The 18,846-nt window shown below is 36.6% G+C and overlaps 1 protein-coding gene across 2 annotated transcripts in view; it reads right to left on the minus strand.

The window, feature by feature from the left end:
* Positions 1–781: 781 nt before the first annotated feature.
* LOC588717 (E3 ubiquitin-protein ligase HERC2) overlaps positions 782–18,846 on the minus strand; it is an 86,778-nt gene continuing 68,713 nt past the window's right edge. For both annotated transcript variants that reach the window (XM_030980291.1, XM_030980290.1), the window contains exons 61-75: positions 18,184–18,455; positions 17,468–17,666; positions 16,747–16,961; positions 15,572–15,749; positions 14,484–14,737; positions 13,887–14,026; positions 13,007–13,102; positions 11,818–12,113; positions 10,703–10,928; positions 9,158–9,352; positions 8,251–8,385; positions 6,864–7,032; positions 5,727–5,832; positions 4,501–4,713; positions 782–3,920 (exon numbers count right to left, since the gene is read on the minus strand). In XM_030980291.1, the coding sequence (XP_030836151.1) occupies positions 3,651–3,920; positions 4,501–4,713; positions 5,727–5,832; positions 6,864–7,032; positions 8,251–8,385; positions 9,158–9,352; positions 10,703–10,928; positions 11,818–12,113; positions 13,007–13,102; positions 13,887–14,026; positions 14,484–14,737; positions 15,572–15,749; positions 16,747–16,961; positions 17,468–17,666; positions 18,184–18,455 (2,964 nt within the window). In that variant the 3' untranslated portion in view covers positions 782–3,650. The remainder of the gene's footprint in view (positions 3,921–4,500; positions 4,714–5,726; positions 5,833–6,863; positions 7,033–8,250; positions 8,386–9,157; positions 9,353–10,702; positions 10,929–11,817; positions 12,114–13,006; positions 13,103–13,886; positions 14,027–14,483; positions 14,738–15,571; positions 15,750–16,746; positions 16,962–17,467; positions 17,667–18,183; positions 18,456–18,846) is intronic.

Below are 18,846 nucleotides of genomic sequence, written 5' to 3' on the forward strand. Positions count from 1 at the left end.
GTCACATGACATTGAAAAAAATTTGATGCAAGCACGATTTTGCAGAAATGAGTGCAGAAAAAGCGCAGTAAAAAGTTATATTGCACGGTGCGTACGCGTGACCATGGAGATCCAGTGCGCGCGCGTACGTGTAGTACGCGCTCCCTCGAGTTGCATTGCAATTATTGTAGGCTACGCGTAGCTAATATTGTACGCTCCACCATGATCCCCAGCGCAACGTACGCGTAGCTAGCTCTAGCTAGCTAGCTAGAGCGGCCAGCGGGGTATTATTAAAAAGCAAATTTTTATTTTACTTTTCCCTTGGATTTAGGCCTGTTTTGACTTTTGGATTTTATAATGAAGCCAGGAATTTCAGCTGTCTGATGTAGACTCGTCTCTAGACCCACTGTATGGATTTTATTTTTAATCAAGCCAAGGCAATGAATCCCATTGACTTTTTGGTAAGCCTGCAAGGTCTTAGTCTAATTAGAAGTAGAACCAACATAACTCTAGATCTAGATCGAACTCTCGTAGACTCTATAACTTATTAGATCTAAAGTTTCGTTTTTGCTATTTGTGTCGCTATTTTATAAAACAAATAACGCACTTGACCCTGTTGTGCAAAACGTAAATGCAGTAAACGCTCGGTTTCTTCAGATGGTTCGCACTGTCAACTCGCCGCAAGCGGCTCGTTGCACAGAGCGGCACCAATCTAAAGAAACCTCGCGTGTACTGCATTCACCGCTATTGCACTCTGGGACGTGCGTTATTTGTATACTATTCACTGACAGGTAAATAGTACTTTTTCAATAGCTGCTAAATAGCAATTTTATTTCACATATATGCACACAAATATCACATAGTTTAAGTTTGTATCTTTCCACACCTATCAAGGTTATTCTTTTTTGTTATAGTCGATATCTTGATTCACACATTAATTTGTTTCACAAATGTCTTCTGTCTATACACTTTTACAGTTGCTTTTTGATTTATGCCAAGACCTTGAAATATATCAAGGCATACATTATAACCTGACAAATAGGAGAATAGATAACATTGTGATTTCTATTCTAGTAACTTGTTACTATAATGAAAAGACTGAATATAAATCTGATAATAGTGATCATCTCTCCAGTCAAGACACAAAATGCTCATAATATCAGACTACCACATATATATCAACTTACCATTCTTCTTCATGTTCTTAGTGCATCATTAGCTATGTAGGCTAGCATAGAATAAGCACTTTTCACTGTATGTTAGAACTTGTTAATACATGTACAAACTGTGATTGATTCAGCGGGACATTCACTTCAAATTGCAACTTAGCTAAGAACCTATAGAAGTACATTTACAAAGAGGTTACACACAGTGCATTGGGAACACAGTTACATAATGACATATTTCATTCTAACTGTTCAAAAGTCAATGAATTGTTTTAATCTTTGAGCATAAAATCTTGATATATAATCCACAGATTTCTGCACATGCATGAGACACAAAATTATGTAGATATGAACAAAAGTAACACTGGTACATAACAAACTTCCATGTAAGAAATATTTAGCATAATAATACAAAGCTATTGCATCTTTCAACAATCATTAACATTTGTGATGAAAAAGAATCCTTCAACTATACACAATTTGTAGCATTTACACCAGAATTTAAATGTCATGGGAATCAAACTTTGCTTGTCATTGTTATAATTAACATCAAGGCTCAATATTCTACAAGAAATATGTTTCTTTATGGTTTTAAAACTAAATACATAAATATAAATTTAAGTAAACCATACATAATTCTTACACAAGATTATGTCTGACACAAAGACATTCCTAATCAATTTCTAACTTCTGCTCACAAAGACATCCAAAATGATCTTACCATTTCACTATCACAATCCATTTGTAATATACATGTATATAATTACATGTATGTGTACAAACTTTTAACATGCAAAGAGTGAAGTACAGTCATGCAATATTAATAATAAGGTTACTTTAAATGCATCATACCTTTTAGGCTATATATCAATTCACTCAAATTTCACACAAGCTTTACTATAAACATTCATAACAAACTCCACACAACTCTCATATTTATGGTACAAATATGGATTAAAAACTTGAAAATGCAATTGCTCTGTTTTCACATACATGTAGTCAGATCGATGAAAAACAGAACGGTTGAGTGAAGAAAGAGTGAAACAATTAACAAATAATCTTGCATTGACTCTTAACAAGATTATTTTGAGTGGTAACTACAATCACTCTGTACATAAATTTATGAACAAATAAATCACAAAAACATATATCTAAAATATGTCAAGAAATGCTGATATACTGTAATGAACAGTTCTTAATGTTTACAGCTGCATATTTTGTTGCACATAAATGTTCCATTCTTGGTAGAAAGAACAGAGAGTCTGTAAGTATAATAAACCATCAATTTATAATTAACCTTGCAATAATGTACAATTACATGTAGGAAACATTCAATCAGACATTTTATCATCGTACACATCCAGATCCAGATCCAGATCCAGAAAACAAATAGATTCTGATCATTTCAATCTCTCATGTGCTCCAGAAGAGTTTGCAAAACAGATACAAATAAGTCAAAACAAGTTTTTACACTAAAAATATATATTCTATGAAAATTTTGCCATAACATAAATGCAATGTTAAGCCAGTCTCTGACTATACAATTATATAGTATACCTAAAAAATGAAAAATAACTTCTATAAACCATGGTCATTCTCTCTTAAACCATAGGTTAGATGTAAACATATAACTCTCAATTTCACTTCAAAAAGCTCAAAAAGTCTAATTTCAGAACTAAACAGGCTATCTACGGAATGATAAAAACAACAAAGATCAGTTACTCTTAAATAGCAGTGCTTACCCTAAAGAATTTCAGAGAGAGAGAAAACAAATGCATCAGTCTGTCCGATAGGCAATGAACGACTCTAGCATGACTGAAGTCAGATGTACCTCTCAAAATGCATGCCACAGATGGGAAGTAAATAGGAAACATTCCTAATATGAAAATTGGAACATCAATCTGATATTTCTGACTATATGATATGAAATACACGTCTGATTTGATCATGCATTTTAGTATTTGAAACGGTCACTTTTGGTTCTCAACATCACAGGTTTCTTTTGAGATCTTTTCGAGAACGTAAACAAGATAGAAGACTACATGTACATGTACATGTACCTTTGCAGTTACTCTGCATCTACATATATATATATATATATATATATATAAATATATACATATATAAAAGAAAAACGCTGTTTACTTTTCTCTCAGACACTAATTTAGATGATGCACAGTTTATCAATATCTGCTTACCTTCAAAAGTGGTACAATCATTTTCAAAACAATAAAGTTATCATTTTACAATAGAAATTTAACATTCATATTCCCTTCTCTATAAAAGGCCAATTATCTCATTGATTACAACTAACCACACAGCATTGTATAAAGCCTGTAGACAGCAACTCAGTGAAATTTCAAACACACAATAACACATTAAGGTTCAATTTAACCACAAAGTAAGTTTTCATGTATACTTGAAACAAAGTCTGTTTTATCAAGACATCCAAATGTTCATATCATCAAGAAAGTGTAATTCGCTTCAACAGCCTCAAGCCACATCTCAAGACAACTCCACCACTTCTGAATCAAAGTCAATGCTATCCAGCTCGTCCTCTTCGATGTCTTCTGATGATGACTCTCCTCCAGCAGCCTCACCAGTCAGAGCGATGCGAGCGTAGTCGTCAGTGTCGATGGACTTGCAGAAGTAGATGGCGTATTTGAGTTTCTCTCTCAGGACTTCCCGGCAGGAGTACCGGGGTAGTTTGAGAAGGAAGAAACACGTGTAGGATTCTGGGAGGAAGTGATCTGGAGGGTTGTACTTGTCCAGGACCTGGAATGTGTGCAAAGTGAAGAAGAGAAAATAAAGCAAATGTTTATGTACTTTAATAAACTACTTTCACAATCATCATCAATAGTGGTCTGTCAGTTTATGACAGGTTCAGTGACCCAATCAAAATTCTATATAAGTGTCTCTCCATGTTCCTCGGTCTTGAGCCATCTGTTTCAGCGTTTCATACCCTGTTGCTCCACATTCTGTGATTACATCGTCTAGAAAGCCTTTACGAGGTCTTCCCCTCTTCTTCTTTCCATGAATACAACCTTCTATGACTCCGAGCATCAAGCCCTCATCATGCCGCATTATGTGTCCAAGCCATTTATTCTGTCTCTCTCTAATCGTTTGAATCACAATACAAAAACAATATTGAATAGTAATAATTACAATGGTTGCTTCTGGTAAACCTCTCATGCCAATCATGCTGTAACGCTCCTGACGCTCAACCACATTGTAAACAATAACAGAAATCAAACACAACATTTTTTTACTACTTCTGCTTACCGCATGTTTAATTTGGTTGATTAAAAATGTAAAACAAGAACACTATGTGGTCTCTGACGTGTTACAAACTTACCTGCAGTACAAAGTCCCTTCCTCTGAAGTCAGCGATAGTCCTGGGTAGCCTGGTACGTCCCCAGACAAAGCGTAAGAAGAGAGAACGTTCGTTGTTGGTGAAGTCCTCCATGATCTCCCAGAACCATGTAACGAGTGGAGCAGTGGCATCGATTCCCTTGTAGGTCGCTACTGATTTCAGCAGATCTAGGGGTATGTCTGGACTTCCACACACCTGTAAGGAGGGAGAGGCACAATAAGTAGGTTACAATAGGGCTTAAACAAAAAAGATGTTGTATTTCCCGTTAGGAGCCAAAACATTGGTCGGTCGGTCAGAAATCTTTTTTTTCTTTATAATTTTTTTTCTCTTCTTTTTCTTTCTCTTTTTCTCTAAAAACCAGTAATTTTTTTTTTTTAAAAGCTGACTGTAGATTTCAAGATTTTTGGGTAGGTCGCAAAGGGCAATACATCATCTTTTTTGTTAAGGCCTAGTGATGGTTCAGATTGAGACACGGCTTGTACCCATATGAGGAAGTCAACTTTTGCAGTTTCTTTCAATAATAGCAAGAAGGGGTGAGAGAATCTTGTTTTATATGGAACAAAAGGTCTGGTATGTTCTCACTATCGGTCTGATATAATAGAAAGAAATGTGAAACACTATACAGGTATTTTGCTCTGACAGTATACAGTGGCAAATGGGTACAAGGCTTTACAGCAAATGTAACTTGTGAACACATAAAAGTGAACAGTAATCCATCATAACATGAAATTCACATCTTCATGTGTATGATAAATCAAAGATAACTTTCACAAAGAACCATCTTGAAGGCAACAATTTTTAAAGGAACATACAAAGATTATTATAACAAGAAGTTCATTAGAGAATACTACTTCTCCAGTTAACTTTTCACAGTTGAGATACTGTACACAACAGGCTCATAAATAAGGACATGAACACATTTACATCTTTGCACTTTGATAAAGAATCCAAAGAAATTTTCATTTTATTTCATTTCATTCTCCATAAAAAAAACATTAAAACATACAAATATGATATACAGATAAAAGATCGATTACAATACAAACACAAAGGGAAGGAACAAACAAAATTTTATGGGAATGTGGGGTAACAAAAAGGGCAATTAGCCTTATGAACGTCAACCCCTTGGCTCAAGATCATTTCAACTGCATAATATTTGTTATGTCTACTTTATATTTGCCACTACAACAAATGAAACGTGTTCTTACCATGGTCTCTAGCTCTGATCCTGTGAAGAGGGAGAGGAGCGGTACAGGAATCACCCTGGCCATCCCTTCTCTCACCCATTGGACCTGGTCATCAAACTCACTCAATCTGCCAAAGAAAACAACAAAGATACATTCAATACAATAATAATAATAATTATTATTATTTGTTCTTTTATAGCACATTTCATGTCTGTTGACATTTCAATGCGCTTTACATTTCTACAATACCGGTATACATAATTATATAAAGTATAACACAATCATAAAAGGAAGATGAAACAGAAACATATATCGAAAACAATAAAGTGCTTACAAAGAGAAAAATTATAACATTACTTATCCTTAAATACTATTGATGTGCTATTTGAGAACACTAATTTGAAAATAATACATGTTCAAGCTTTTAACTTGGAAATGTTGTTACATTTTGTTTAACATGGATCCTTAGAGATGTGTTCAGAAGAAAATTATGTTGTATTGAATGGGCCAAGGTATTAAACATCCACAAATAACAACGCTCAAAATGGCTCCATCCATTAAACCAAGTCCCTTGGAGTCATTGATACACATCCCTGTAGAGAACTTTCATCATTACTAAAATATCAAAGTGACATGATAATAACTTTCATTCATCCTCAGTGTTTTTAGTTCTTCAGATGATTTTACCTTTTATTAAAAAACTAGCTTGAGTAAGAACAAGACTTTTTATCACACATTTATTCAACTACCGGTATTGAAAGTTGGAGGACCGTACCTGCTCATAGCCTTTTTCTTTACAGAGTCTTGACGCCCTTCTGGCTTTCAGCACACGGCACCATGTTTTTGTCTTGTGTTTTACATATTACATGTTACACCAATGGAAAACAAATTTCTGCATTATATATGGACAATAAAAATCTTGAATCCTGAATCTTGAACTATTGAATATAATTTAGATTTAGTTAAGATTGAGAGGTACAGTCAAACCTGTCTATAGTGACCACCCAAGGGAAAGACAAAAAGGGGCCTTTGTAGACAGGTTCCTTTAGTACATGATTCAATGAGAAGCCATTTTCAAGGGAAACAACAAATGTGGCCTTTGTAGACAGGTGGTCTTTGTAGACAGGTGGTCACTAAAGCAGGTTTGACTGTACATACCTGTAATTGAGAGCTGCTCTGACGTATTCCATCCTGTTATCAGCAGTGATTCTGGCATACTTGGTATTAAGAGGTACATCTTGCCCTGTTGCACTAGGAGTACTGTAAGGCATGTCCATCTGATTGAAAGCCTCAGCATCAGACTCCATATCACGGATACACATCAAACCTGGAGCAAACAACAAAGGCAACAAATCAAAATGGTTAGTATTTAAAGATAAAGGTGAGTTCTGGTTTTAAAAAAAAAAGAGAATTCTCACAGAATTAAACGAAACTTACACTGAATGTTCAAGATTACAAATAAATGTCATTTGCCAAACAATTTTGGTAGAAAATGTATACTGGCTGAGTGATGAGCATAGAAAGATTAGGAAATCAAGGTTCTAGCCCAGACACCATTTGTGTTGTCACATATACATCTTCCTGTGTACAGTGCTTGAAACTGTACCAAGACCGGGCCAATTTTGTTGTTGTTGATGATTCCAGAGCCTTGCAGTACACACCAATACTTATATGACAGATGATCAACCTTTTCTGATTGATTCCACACTGTTTCTTTCACAATGCAATCGCAAGACCAGAACTCAACTTTATCTTTAATGTTCTTCAGCACCCAAGCATAACAGAGTCATACTGAATATTATATCTTCTATTGGGAAATCATCGGTATGGCGCCAGAAGGGTGTTAACTCTGTGTTAAAGTATATGAGTTAGCGCCCTTCTGGCTCCAAACAAGCGAATGGTCTTTGTTCTTGGAATTGTTATTTTCATTCAAATGATGTGACATTAAGCTTTCATATTAGGATTGTATACATAGCTCCTACAATGTACACGATTTTAAATAAAATGATAAATGTTTCTTCCAATTCTACTTCCAGTACACCTTTACAAATCCTAATCAAATCAGATCACCTATCTTTCCATGCATAAACATGAATGTACAATATCCTAATTGAGTTTAACTCCCCACTAGTCAGCTACACCACATTGATAATTGTATTCAAGCATTATAGAGTCCAGATGAATGCAGTGTTGTATAAAAGTTGAATGATACAAGCTCAGAGATGCTAACCTCTTGACACAAAAAAACAGACTGAGTATCCTAAAAATCAGATTTTCACGAAAAATTTTGACCATCGGCCCCGGGCCAGTAAAATTTCAGAAAAATGTTTGCTCTTTCATTAAAATTTAAAGAGAAAATTGTAAAGCAAAGTTTTTGTAGGGGTTGCGGGGATTTCCTTGTACATGATTCTATGCGATTCCAATGTTTTTGTGGGTTAAAAAAAAAACAAACTTATTTTAAGATCGTTTTTCACTTTTATTATCGTACTAAATACGATTTAATCGTACTGGTTGGCATCTCTGTCTGCGAGCTGAATGCACTGACCTGCAACGTAATCCTTGTCGACTTCTGTGACATCAGCTACAGTGAGAGGCATCCCTGCTAACTGCTTCCAGACTGGTTCTGCTAGGGATAGACTGAGAGGGCTCCCTGTACGGATCGCTATACCCATCAAGATTCCTAGAATTCAATCACATGATGCAAAATCACAGTTATGGGTGGAGGCAAGAAAACAACAATAGGGATAGACTGAGAGGGCTTCCCTGTACGGATCGCTATACCCATCAAGATTCCTAGAATTGATTTGATTGATTGATTGATTTTATTTCATTTCATATACCAATTGTTTGCACAATAAAGAACATAGTTGACAAAGTAAGATCAAAATTATGAATTGAAACAGGAACCTACTGGAAAGCATAGCTTGTTTTTGTAGGTTCCCAAGAATGAATATAATATAATATTGTTTTCATAAATCATTTTAAAGTGTCTTAATAATCACAGTAAAATTCAATCACATGGTGCAAAATCACAGTTATGGATGCCAAGAAAACGATAAAAGCAAACACCAATTTTTTTTAAAAGGTTTCAAAATATTAATTTCTCAAAAGTGAGAGCTTTAGGTAATCACAGCAATTTCAAATCTTAATGTTTTAAGTCTATTTCCTAAAAGAGACACAGCAAACAAGGTTTAAGAAAAGATTATTTCTAAAAGACAAAATGCTAACATTCTCTTAAAAACTTAGAGACAATTCTTTTAACAGCACTTAATAACCAAAATCTGCCCTAAATATTATGATGTATGAGCTCTGAATACATAATGCCTACTATTCATGAAATACTGAGTAAAGGGAAAGATTGTGAAATGGTGTAAAATGTGATAACCTGAATCCACTTAACTAACAGTCTGAGCAGGTGCTGCTATGTATCTGCAAGTTTGTGGATGTCTTACCGAGGAACTTGAACATGCTTTGATGTGACTGTAGTCTAGCCGTTGGTTTGACTAGGAAGCAATCCCTGTTAGCTCCAGCCTCGTCTCGTCCGTTAGGTGTGAGCACCAGGAGAGGTACAGATCCATTCTGAAGCTCATCACACATCTCAGCTATAGACTCACTGTATCCTCCTCCACAGTCATCTACACTCTCACCTAAGAGTTTGAAGCAAGCATTAACATCAAATGTGATTAAATTAACTTAATTCTATGAGCACATCTCAGCTATAGACTCACTGTATCCACCTCCACAGTCATCTACACTCTCACCTAATAGTTTGAAGCAAGCATTAACATTAAATGTGATTATATTAACTTAATTCTATGAACACATCTCAGCTATAGTCACTGTATCCACCTCCACAGTCATCTACACTCTCACCTAAGCATTAACATCAAATGTGATTATATTAACTTAATTCTATGAACACATCCCAGCTATAGTCACTGTATCCACCTCCACAGTCATCTACACTCTCACCTAAGCATTAACATCAAATGTGATTATATTAACTTAATTCTATGAACACATCCCAGCTATAGTCACTGTATCCACCTCCACAGTCATCTACACTCTCACCTAAGCATTAACATCAAATGTGATTATATTAACTTAATTCTATGAGCACATCCCAGCTATAGTCACTGTATCCACCTCCACAGTCATCTACACTCTCACCTAAGCATTAACATCAAATGTGATTATATTAACTTAATTCTATGAACACATCCCAGCTATAGTCACTGTATCCACCTCCACAGTCATCTACACTCTCACCTAAGCATTAACATCAAATGTGATTATATTAACTTAATTCTATGAACACATCCCAGCTATAGTCACTGTATCCTCCTCCACAGTCATCTACACTCTCACCTAAGAGTTTGAAGCAAGCATTAACATCAAATGTGATTAAATTAACTTAATTCTATGAACACATCTCAGCTATAGACTCACTGTATCCACCTCTTAATATTGTTACTTGTAGACTGTTATTGAATAGGAATTTCGTACTGTCATCAGCGCATCCCCATTTTGCACAGAGAATATAACAAATAAATAATATAAATAAATAAATGGCTCTTATATCCACACTGTAAACATCCAGGGCCCTGTTTCATAAAACTTATTATCAATAACAAATGCTTAATTTTTATGACAAATTTGCTCTCAGATAATCAAATGCCACAAATTTAGTAGCTATAAAAGTTGTTGTAACTTGTTAGTGATAACAAGTTTTATGAAACAGAGCACAATGTGTTATGGCAGTCATAACTTTTTATCTCTTATTTACTTTTCACTGTAATGCATCCAATACATGTACACAATAAAATAGAGGGAAGAGAGAGAGAGAGAGGGAGAGGGTGGATGAGGAAATAAAAGTAGGAGAGATAAAGAGGGAGAAAGAAAAAGGAGAATAGAGTTACATGAAGATAGATGGAAAGAAGAAAGACAAAAGAGATATAGTGTGAATCACAAGTGACTTTGTAGAACATGGAACTGACCTATGAACTTGACCTTCCAGACCCTATGTGGTAGAAGGAGACTATCAGCTCCAAACTGGCTCAACTTGGAACAGGCTTGACCAAAGACAGACTTGGTCCCGTCTAGTCCAGCTAGACCACCTTTACTCCTAGATCTCTTGACCTGGATCCTGTTGAGCTCAATGACTGGTCCATGCTGACGGTCTCTTACCATGGTGGCTTGGACTACCTTACGGAATGCTGCTTCCTACAAAACAATCAATGTAAAGGGTCAAATGTCAGTACATTCTTAGAGGTGTCGTGGTCGAATGGATATGTCCCGGCTGTCGAGCACAAGGTCCGTGAATCGAGTCCCGTCTGGGCACTAATGTCCTTTGGCAAGACATTGATCTACATTTGCCACACTCAACCAAGGTGATGTAAATGGGTACCTGGCAGGAATTAATTCTTTGAAATGCTAGAGCGCCATGATGGCAGCCGTGCTAAAGCCAGGGTAATAATCGGGAGTGCCAGGAGTGTCAAGTCTAACAGACATGAGCGCTATACAAGAACCCATTATTATTATTATTCTCAAGAGAGAATTTTATCAACTGCAAAACTGATTAGTAAGAAACTTGAGAATTCATCCATAAAAGCAAAAATCTGAATTCCAAGACAGAATTTTCATTTAAATCTAGCTTTTATACCTGTTCATTCTCTTTAAACTATACTTTCTCTTTGTACATTGTACAGTACAATCATAAGTCTGTTACTGAACATAATTACTAGTGTACAACCAGATCTTTTGCATTTAAGAGACCATATCAACTTTCAAGAGTGGTCCACATTCATGTCATCTTCATGTTGTGAAACAATTGAATCATAACACATGTGTAACTACATAATGTTTTCTACTGTGAAAACTGCTGTCATTAACAATACAGGACATTTTCAGGTGAGGTATATGGGTACCTGGCAGGAATTAATTCCTTGAAATGCTGGAGCGCTGTAATGGCAGCTAGGCTTAAGCCGAGGTTTATAATCAATGAGCCTCGGAATAGATAATTTCTAGATAGACGGCGCTATAGAAATGCCTATACTTATTATCATTAAACATCGAGTTGGAATATTTAGTTCAAATAACCGAGTTGATTTACCTTTCCAGAAGAGACCAGGAGTCCTCTGAGTGCATCGATGCCTACTAGGATACCCATACCGGCGGATGAACTATTCTGCTTATCTCTCATGTCAAACATAGGGATAGATGGACAGAAGAGTTCAGAGAAGTGATGAAGTAGAACCAATCTGTTCCTGATGACAGGGATATTGACCTCTCTCAGGAGGTTGTATTCCATGGGGACGGTCTGGGGTAGACGGCCGGCATGGAGAGGCTTGCTGGTAGACCAGGCAACGGTGTGGGCAGAGCCGCATGCTACGTTGGTGATCTTCTTATCTGCTCAATGGAAAGGAGAAAAAGACAGGAAATATGAACATTACATATTCTGAAGAATTCAGAAGAATTTTGTCTACAGACTTTAACAACTTTAGTCATATGTATGTATCATATTGGAAGTATTGCAATGAATTTTCCGAAGCTAATGGAAGAGCAAGAGATATATAACATGATATGTGCCGTACAAGAATGCAATATTACTACTATGACTATTGTATATTTCTTCTGATTGCTTCTTGATTTGCTTTTTGGTGCACAGATATAACAAAACCCTAATCCACAATCATACTGATTGGGCCAACTCCTTGAGACCATTTCAATAGAGTCAAACTCTCCTTATAAATAACCTCAGACTATTTCCCTCAAAAAATTGGATTCATGAGGTCCCATTCTTTCACTGAAAAAAAAGAAAAAGTAATCCTCCTCTTAAAGATAAAGACCAGTTATGGTCATGCGATTGCATTGTGAAAGAAACGTTGTGGAATCGATCAGAAAAGGTTGATCATTTAGCATATACATGTAAGTATTGGTATTGGTGTGTATTGCAAGGTTCTGGAATCATCAAAATGATGAGAAATTTGGCCCAGTCTTAGTAAAGTTACAAGCACTGTACACATAAAGATGTACATGTATATGGGACTACGCGACACGTGCCGGATATCTATCAGGTCCAAATAGATATAATAATTTAACAAATATCAATTAGTAGGCGGTTTCTTGGCAAAATTTGTATCATCACGTATTAGTCAAGACATATTCTTTCACATGATTGATAATTAGAGCTTCCATTTCATTTTTTGAGGGGGCGTTTCCAAAACTGGTCTTTACCTTTAACATAACATATCTGCATTTTAGGAAAACATCTATCTTTAATTGAGCTGGTATTGTCTCACCTTGTAGTGCAGTAACAATCCTTGGTCTCTGGATAGCATTGGTTGTTCCATCTCCTAGCTGACCCTCATCATTATCACCCCATGTGTATACTTCACCTGTACATGAGAACATAAGGTTATTACATAAAGATTCCTAATCACTTCACTCCACTTGAACATCTTGCTTTAAAGTGATATGAATATTCAACACATAAATGCATCACAATAAATCTATACTAAACTATACTCTCACATGGTGCACCCGCAAGCCTACTGTATATCTACATCACCATGCAAGCCAACACTTACAAGCAGCATCTATACTAAACAACCCTACAAGATAAGCTGACATCAATATCTCGACGTTATAGAAATGTTCCAACATTTAGATAATTGTCACTCCTAGCACAAAGCTCATCAAATGTGATCAAATGAAGGATCATTTTATTAAAGAAACATTTATGTACATGTATTATGCATCTTTGGATAAGACCTAGCAGAAACAATGCAGAAATAGGCTCTAAAAAAGACTTGCTTTCTAGCATCTTAAATGTATACAATAAAGACAAAAGACGTGCAAGAGAATAGGAAATAAAGTTCTGCTTCTCATATTGGCAAAAACTTGGTAGATTGGTCCTACACACTCTCGATTAATATTCTCCTGGGACCCGTTTCACAAAGCATTTTTTCAAAGACAAATGACAAAAATCAGCGACAAATCTGCTGATAACCAATCAGAAGCAAGGATTTCAGTAGCTTATAACAAAAGCTGTCATTTGTCACTGATGACAAGTTTTGTGAAACGCCCCCCCTGATGTTTCTCCCACCTAATAATGATATCCCTCAGTATACAAAGCTTTTGATACCACACTTACACTGTGACAATTATCAACTGACTTACCTTGGTCACTACAGGCTACACAATGCAGTGAACCAGTTGCTATGGAGATGATCTTCTTTCCCTGTAGAGCAGCCACCTTACGGGGGCGCCGTACATGATCGTCTGATCCATGACCAAGACGGTGGTAGTCACCTTTACCCCTGTTGAGCAAAGTAGTTGAGAGATGAAAATGGTTTTAATTGAACAATATTATACAAATTTACACTGTCCTCAGTAAGTTGGAATTGTGAAGTAACTTTGGAATGGTCTGAAGCCCCCATGTTCTTTACTTTTCTGAAGTTATCCTGTATGGCAATTCATTCTCCAAAATAAACTAAGTGCTCTGTTTGATCTTTTCAAGAAAAAGTAGCCGTGCAGACCACTATTATTCAATGATAAAGTAAATTGCACTCAAAGTTCATGAGCCACTTTATTTATCACTTAATCAAAACTATGGGAGTGTCCATTTAAAAGATTATTATTATTATTATTGTATTACTTACATGCACACAATGAAGTAGTTCTCCTCTAGGAGTTGTTAAGTACCATAAGCCCTTTAAACGATTACCACAATGCCACCAAATAAGAGATTAGGTATGATGTGGGGGCTGAGCTTACCACGTATAGACACATCCAGACTTGGTGAGTGCGATAGAGAACTGTGAGCCACATTCCACCTTGCACACACCGATACTACTCAACGCATCCACCTTCTGTGGGACTTTACATCCATCGCTTCCACCTCGTCCTAGCTTGCCGTAATCACCATCACCCCACGACCACACGTTATCATCGTCTGATATGCAGAGGGTCTGGGAATCACCACTGCCACAGGCAACGTCAATCACTCGGTAGCCTTTGAGAGCATCAGCCTGAAACAGAATGGAGACAATGTCCAAAAGGTTTAATTGACTAAGGGTATTGTCTTTCAGATAGGATGCTTAAAGGTAATACAAAGTTTTGGTATGGGGTCATGAATTTGGTTCAAATGAACATATTGGAAGCATATGCTATCTTACAATATTCAGTGATCATTGTCATAGTTGAAATCGAGTCTAAAGTTATGAAATTTTAAACAATAAACTCTTTATGTTGTATAGCTCCCTCTCAAGCTATAAAACAATGTTGTTGTTTTTTACTAAAATCGACCGATTAACTATTCCCATTTGGAAATTATATATCACAACTACATATTCTGATGCTTAGTGGAGGTCCTGCTCATGGAAGGGCCACATCACATGTGAAATATAGTGTAGAGGCACACTTGCAAAGCTCAATCTCTAACATTTAAGATTGACTTGAATGCTAAAAGGTATAATGCACCATATATGGTGAATCACTAACATTATTTTCTTTGGGCACCAATTCATACTGTCCTTTCACAACAAGCTATCAAGCTTTCTACTTTGTTCCATACATACTGTGTGTAAAACTTCTACATAACACAGTAGTCATTATATTTCCTTGGGGTAATTCTAGTTTCATTCACTACTTTTTAGTCTAAGCTTTTCTTCACCTAGTCACCTTTAACCAGGTGTAGATTTTGCCATGGGAGACCTCATTGCTAACCTTCTAGCTAGATCTCTAAATGTTCATAACAATTGTTCCAAAGTATTGGTAAAACACTATCTGAGATATTCCCCCCCCCCCCTACATGTATAAAGCATTCATTAGACTTCATCATGGTAGTTTGTTGCTCTACTCACCATTTTGGGTCTGAGTTGATCTTCACTGTCTCCATGCCCCAGTCTACCGTATCGTCCTTTCCCCCAGGTGTAGAGTTCACCACTAGAGGTCACGCAGGCACTATGAGCACCACCACAAGCTATATCAATCACCTCCTTACCACGAAGACTCTCTATCACACGCGGTCTATCACATTGACTGTCAACAGAAACAAACATGATAGTATCGAAAATAATATCGCTAGTGATATTCGTTAGTCTCGCAATGTATGGTCAACAAGGGATCTAAAAGATCACAATGTTTCGTGTGCCGCTGCAACACTTTGTCAGGTGATAAAATCTAATGTAAACAAGCGTGTTTTACACTCTACGGACAGAACCGACATGATGGAAATCATTCATAAACCCAAAACAATTTGAATTAATAATTGTAAAATTACAGTGTACATTTGTATATACACATTATAGAAACTGTAAGGTCATGGCTAGCTCCATCCTTTTAAGAATAAGACATTTTTGGTCTAAAATAGTAATCTCCTTCAACGATGAGTGACATGACAATGTTATTGATTAAGAACAGACGTTGAAAGTGTTTGCACTAACTAAAAATTACATTGGAACCAGATGATTTGACCCCTTAAGCACAGTTTAATATGTTCTATTCTCATGGCATCAATCCTGAATTTGGTAGTGTTTCTTATAAGCTCAGAGCATCATTTCTCTCATACACAAGAGCTTGCCTTCTGAATATCCAAGGAAAAAATATAAACCAAAAAACTAGCTGATTTTAGAGTATTAGATTGTCAACCCATCCCAGGCAATAATTGATTGATTTCTTCAGGGGTGATAGTGAGCACTAGAAAAAAAATAGGTTGTTTTTTTCCCTGAACCACGCCCCCTTGAGTAAAAAAAAAAGAAGAAGAGGATTCAGGGGGAAAATGGCATCTAACAACATTCCCCCCTTGTGAGTAAAAGAAATTGGGAAATAATAGGCAAAAATAGGAAAGAATAGAGAAAATAAGGGAAAAAACAGAAAAATCAGGATAAAATCGGGAAGAAAAAAAAATTGGGAAGAACAAATAAGGGAAGAAAAAAAAGAAGAAAAAAAAAAAAAAATCGGAAAACCGATTTAAATCAGGTTTTTATCAGGCCTGAGTATTAGATTGTCAACCCATCCCAGACAATGGATATCTTACGTTCTGTTTCCATGACCCAGCTTGCCATCCTCTCCCTCACCCCAGGAGTAAACCTCTCCCTCAACGGACAGAGCGAGGGCGTGCTTTCCTCCAGAGTTGACCGCAACCTTCTTGATGTGGACATGTTGGATGGATTCTAAGAGGGTGGGTGTTGAGACGGAGTCGGTTCCTCCGATTCCAAGACGACCGCTCGCTCCATACCCTGTAGCATATAACTGGATATAAGGAAACCAAGAGTAAAGAAGTTAGGTGTATGGTCAAAACTATTGTAGTGACTCTTATGAGCTAATAGTGGTAGTAATAATCTGTATTGTCTATATTAATAGATCAGTAAATATGGGATTCATCTAAAAATTTGCAAATTATTTAGTGCAATTGTATGATAAACAGCCAAATGTGACTGTATACTTTCATTTTACTAGGGTGATGCATGAAAGACTACAATTCAATCTTGGACATTTCCATCACCACAGGGATGGCGGAAAAAACTGTCCCATATATATACAACGTCTGCTGAAAGCCAAAGGGCTGTCAATACAATAATTATTAAACCAGGATAAATCTAGCCTGAAGTCCATTCAATATGCATGTTATAACAAAATGAAATCCCATCATATCTAAAAATAGATTGCAATGAAATCATATCCAAGCGTTCAATTCCATGCAAAGGAATAACTTATAGCTTTGAGCAGAAAACAAACTGAACAATCAAGATGTTTACCTTGCCATCGGCTGTGACAGCAAACAGTGTCTGCTCTCCACCTACAATCTGGATTGGTCTGAGAGAGGTCAATGACTCAATGGCAGTAGGCACCTTGACCTTCGCACCCTCGATGCCCCCTAGCTGACCTCTATGGTTGTGACCCCAGCCGTAGATGGTCCCACTTCCTCCCCAAGACAGCGTCCAGTCATCAGATCGTCTAAACAAAGAAACATTCATATGACCAGTTCATTTACAAAAAATTGCTAATTACAACATTAGGAAAATGGGATGAGAACACATCTGGAGATGTCAAATTTTCATAAGCACTTAACATTGAAGCTAAAAACAACATTTCTTATCTTCAGCACATACATAGGTATGAATGGGCTTGTCATATTATTTGTTGAACAAAGAAAATTTGATGAATTATTTGATTTCTTACTGGCCATGCTTGGTACAGACACCAATCTTTATTGTGCTGCTTAGAGCAGATCCATATAGGAGAAATAATCTACCAAACTGGGCAGATGGGTTTGTTGTATCCTTGCACATTTCAAATGGAATATGGCAGAAGTCTGTTCTGGAGGGTGTTTCACAAAGCCTTTTTTCAATGACAAATGACAAATATCAGTGACAAATCTGCTGATAACCAATCAGAAGCAAGGATTTCAGTAGCTTATAACAAAAACTGTCATTTGTCACTGATGACAAGTTTTGTGAAACGGGGTCCTGACCTGTTCATCCATAGTAGTATCTGTTCATCTTGTTCTCTCTTGAAAACCTTGTGATCTTCATGTTCCTTGGATAGTTCCTCCCAGTCTGCGCTTATCTGAGTCACCTTCTTCATCACCTCTTCACCAAACACCCTTGGTAGTATGGTCCTGTTCTCCAGAGACTCAGCTACTCTAGCAGCCATGCAGTATCGTCTGAACCAAGCCCATCGGTGAGACTCAGCGCAGCAAGGTAGGGAGTCCAGCTGCAGGTCACAGGCTAGTGCTACTAGCACCTATAAGAGGACCACACCAGGACAAAGACATTGGTCATACAAAATGTTGCATCTATAAACTGCTTTTTATATTTTTATAAAATTCATTAATTAATGATGCAAGAGCTGCTTTTCCAAATATTCATTTGTGGGCTTTGTATTGTAAATATCGTTTTTACATTTCTGCAAACAAGTTAATAGCTTGACTGACATTTGAATAGTAAACTTTGTTATCATAATATTGGAAATATCTCTTAAATCGTTTTGAAATGGACATCACTATGTATACTAATATTAACAAGATAATATTGGATATTTCTATACCACACATATTCATTTAATGTGCTCCATTATAACCCCTGGCCAGCTCTGCTAGGCTAACAATTTTGGTGCTCACTTTCTTCTACTACTG

The sequence above is a fragment of the Strongylocentrotus purpuratus genome, unplaced genomic scaffold (assembly GCF_000002235.5).
Source record: "Strongylocentrotus purpuratus isolate Spur 01 unplaced genomic scaffold, Spur_5.0 spur5_scaffold_11, whole genome shotgun sequence".
In the NCBI taxonomy this organism is placed as follows: domain Eukaryota; kingdom Metazoa; phylum Echinodermata; class Echinoidea; order Camarodonta; family Strongylocentrotidae; genus Strongylocentrotus; species Strongylocentrotus purpuratus.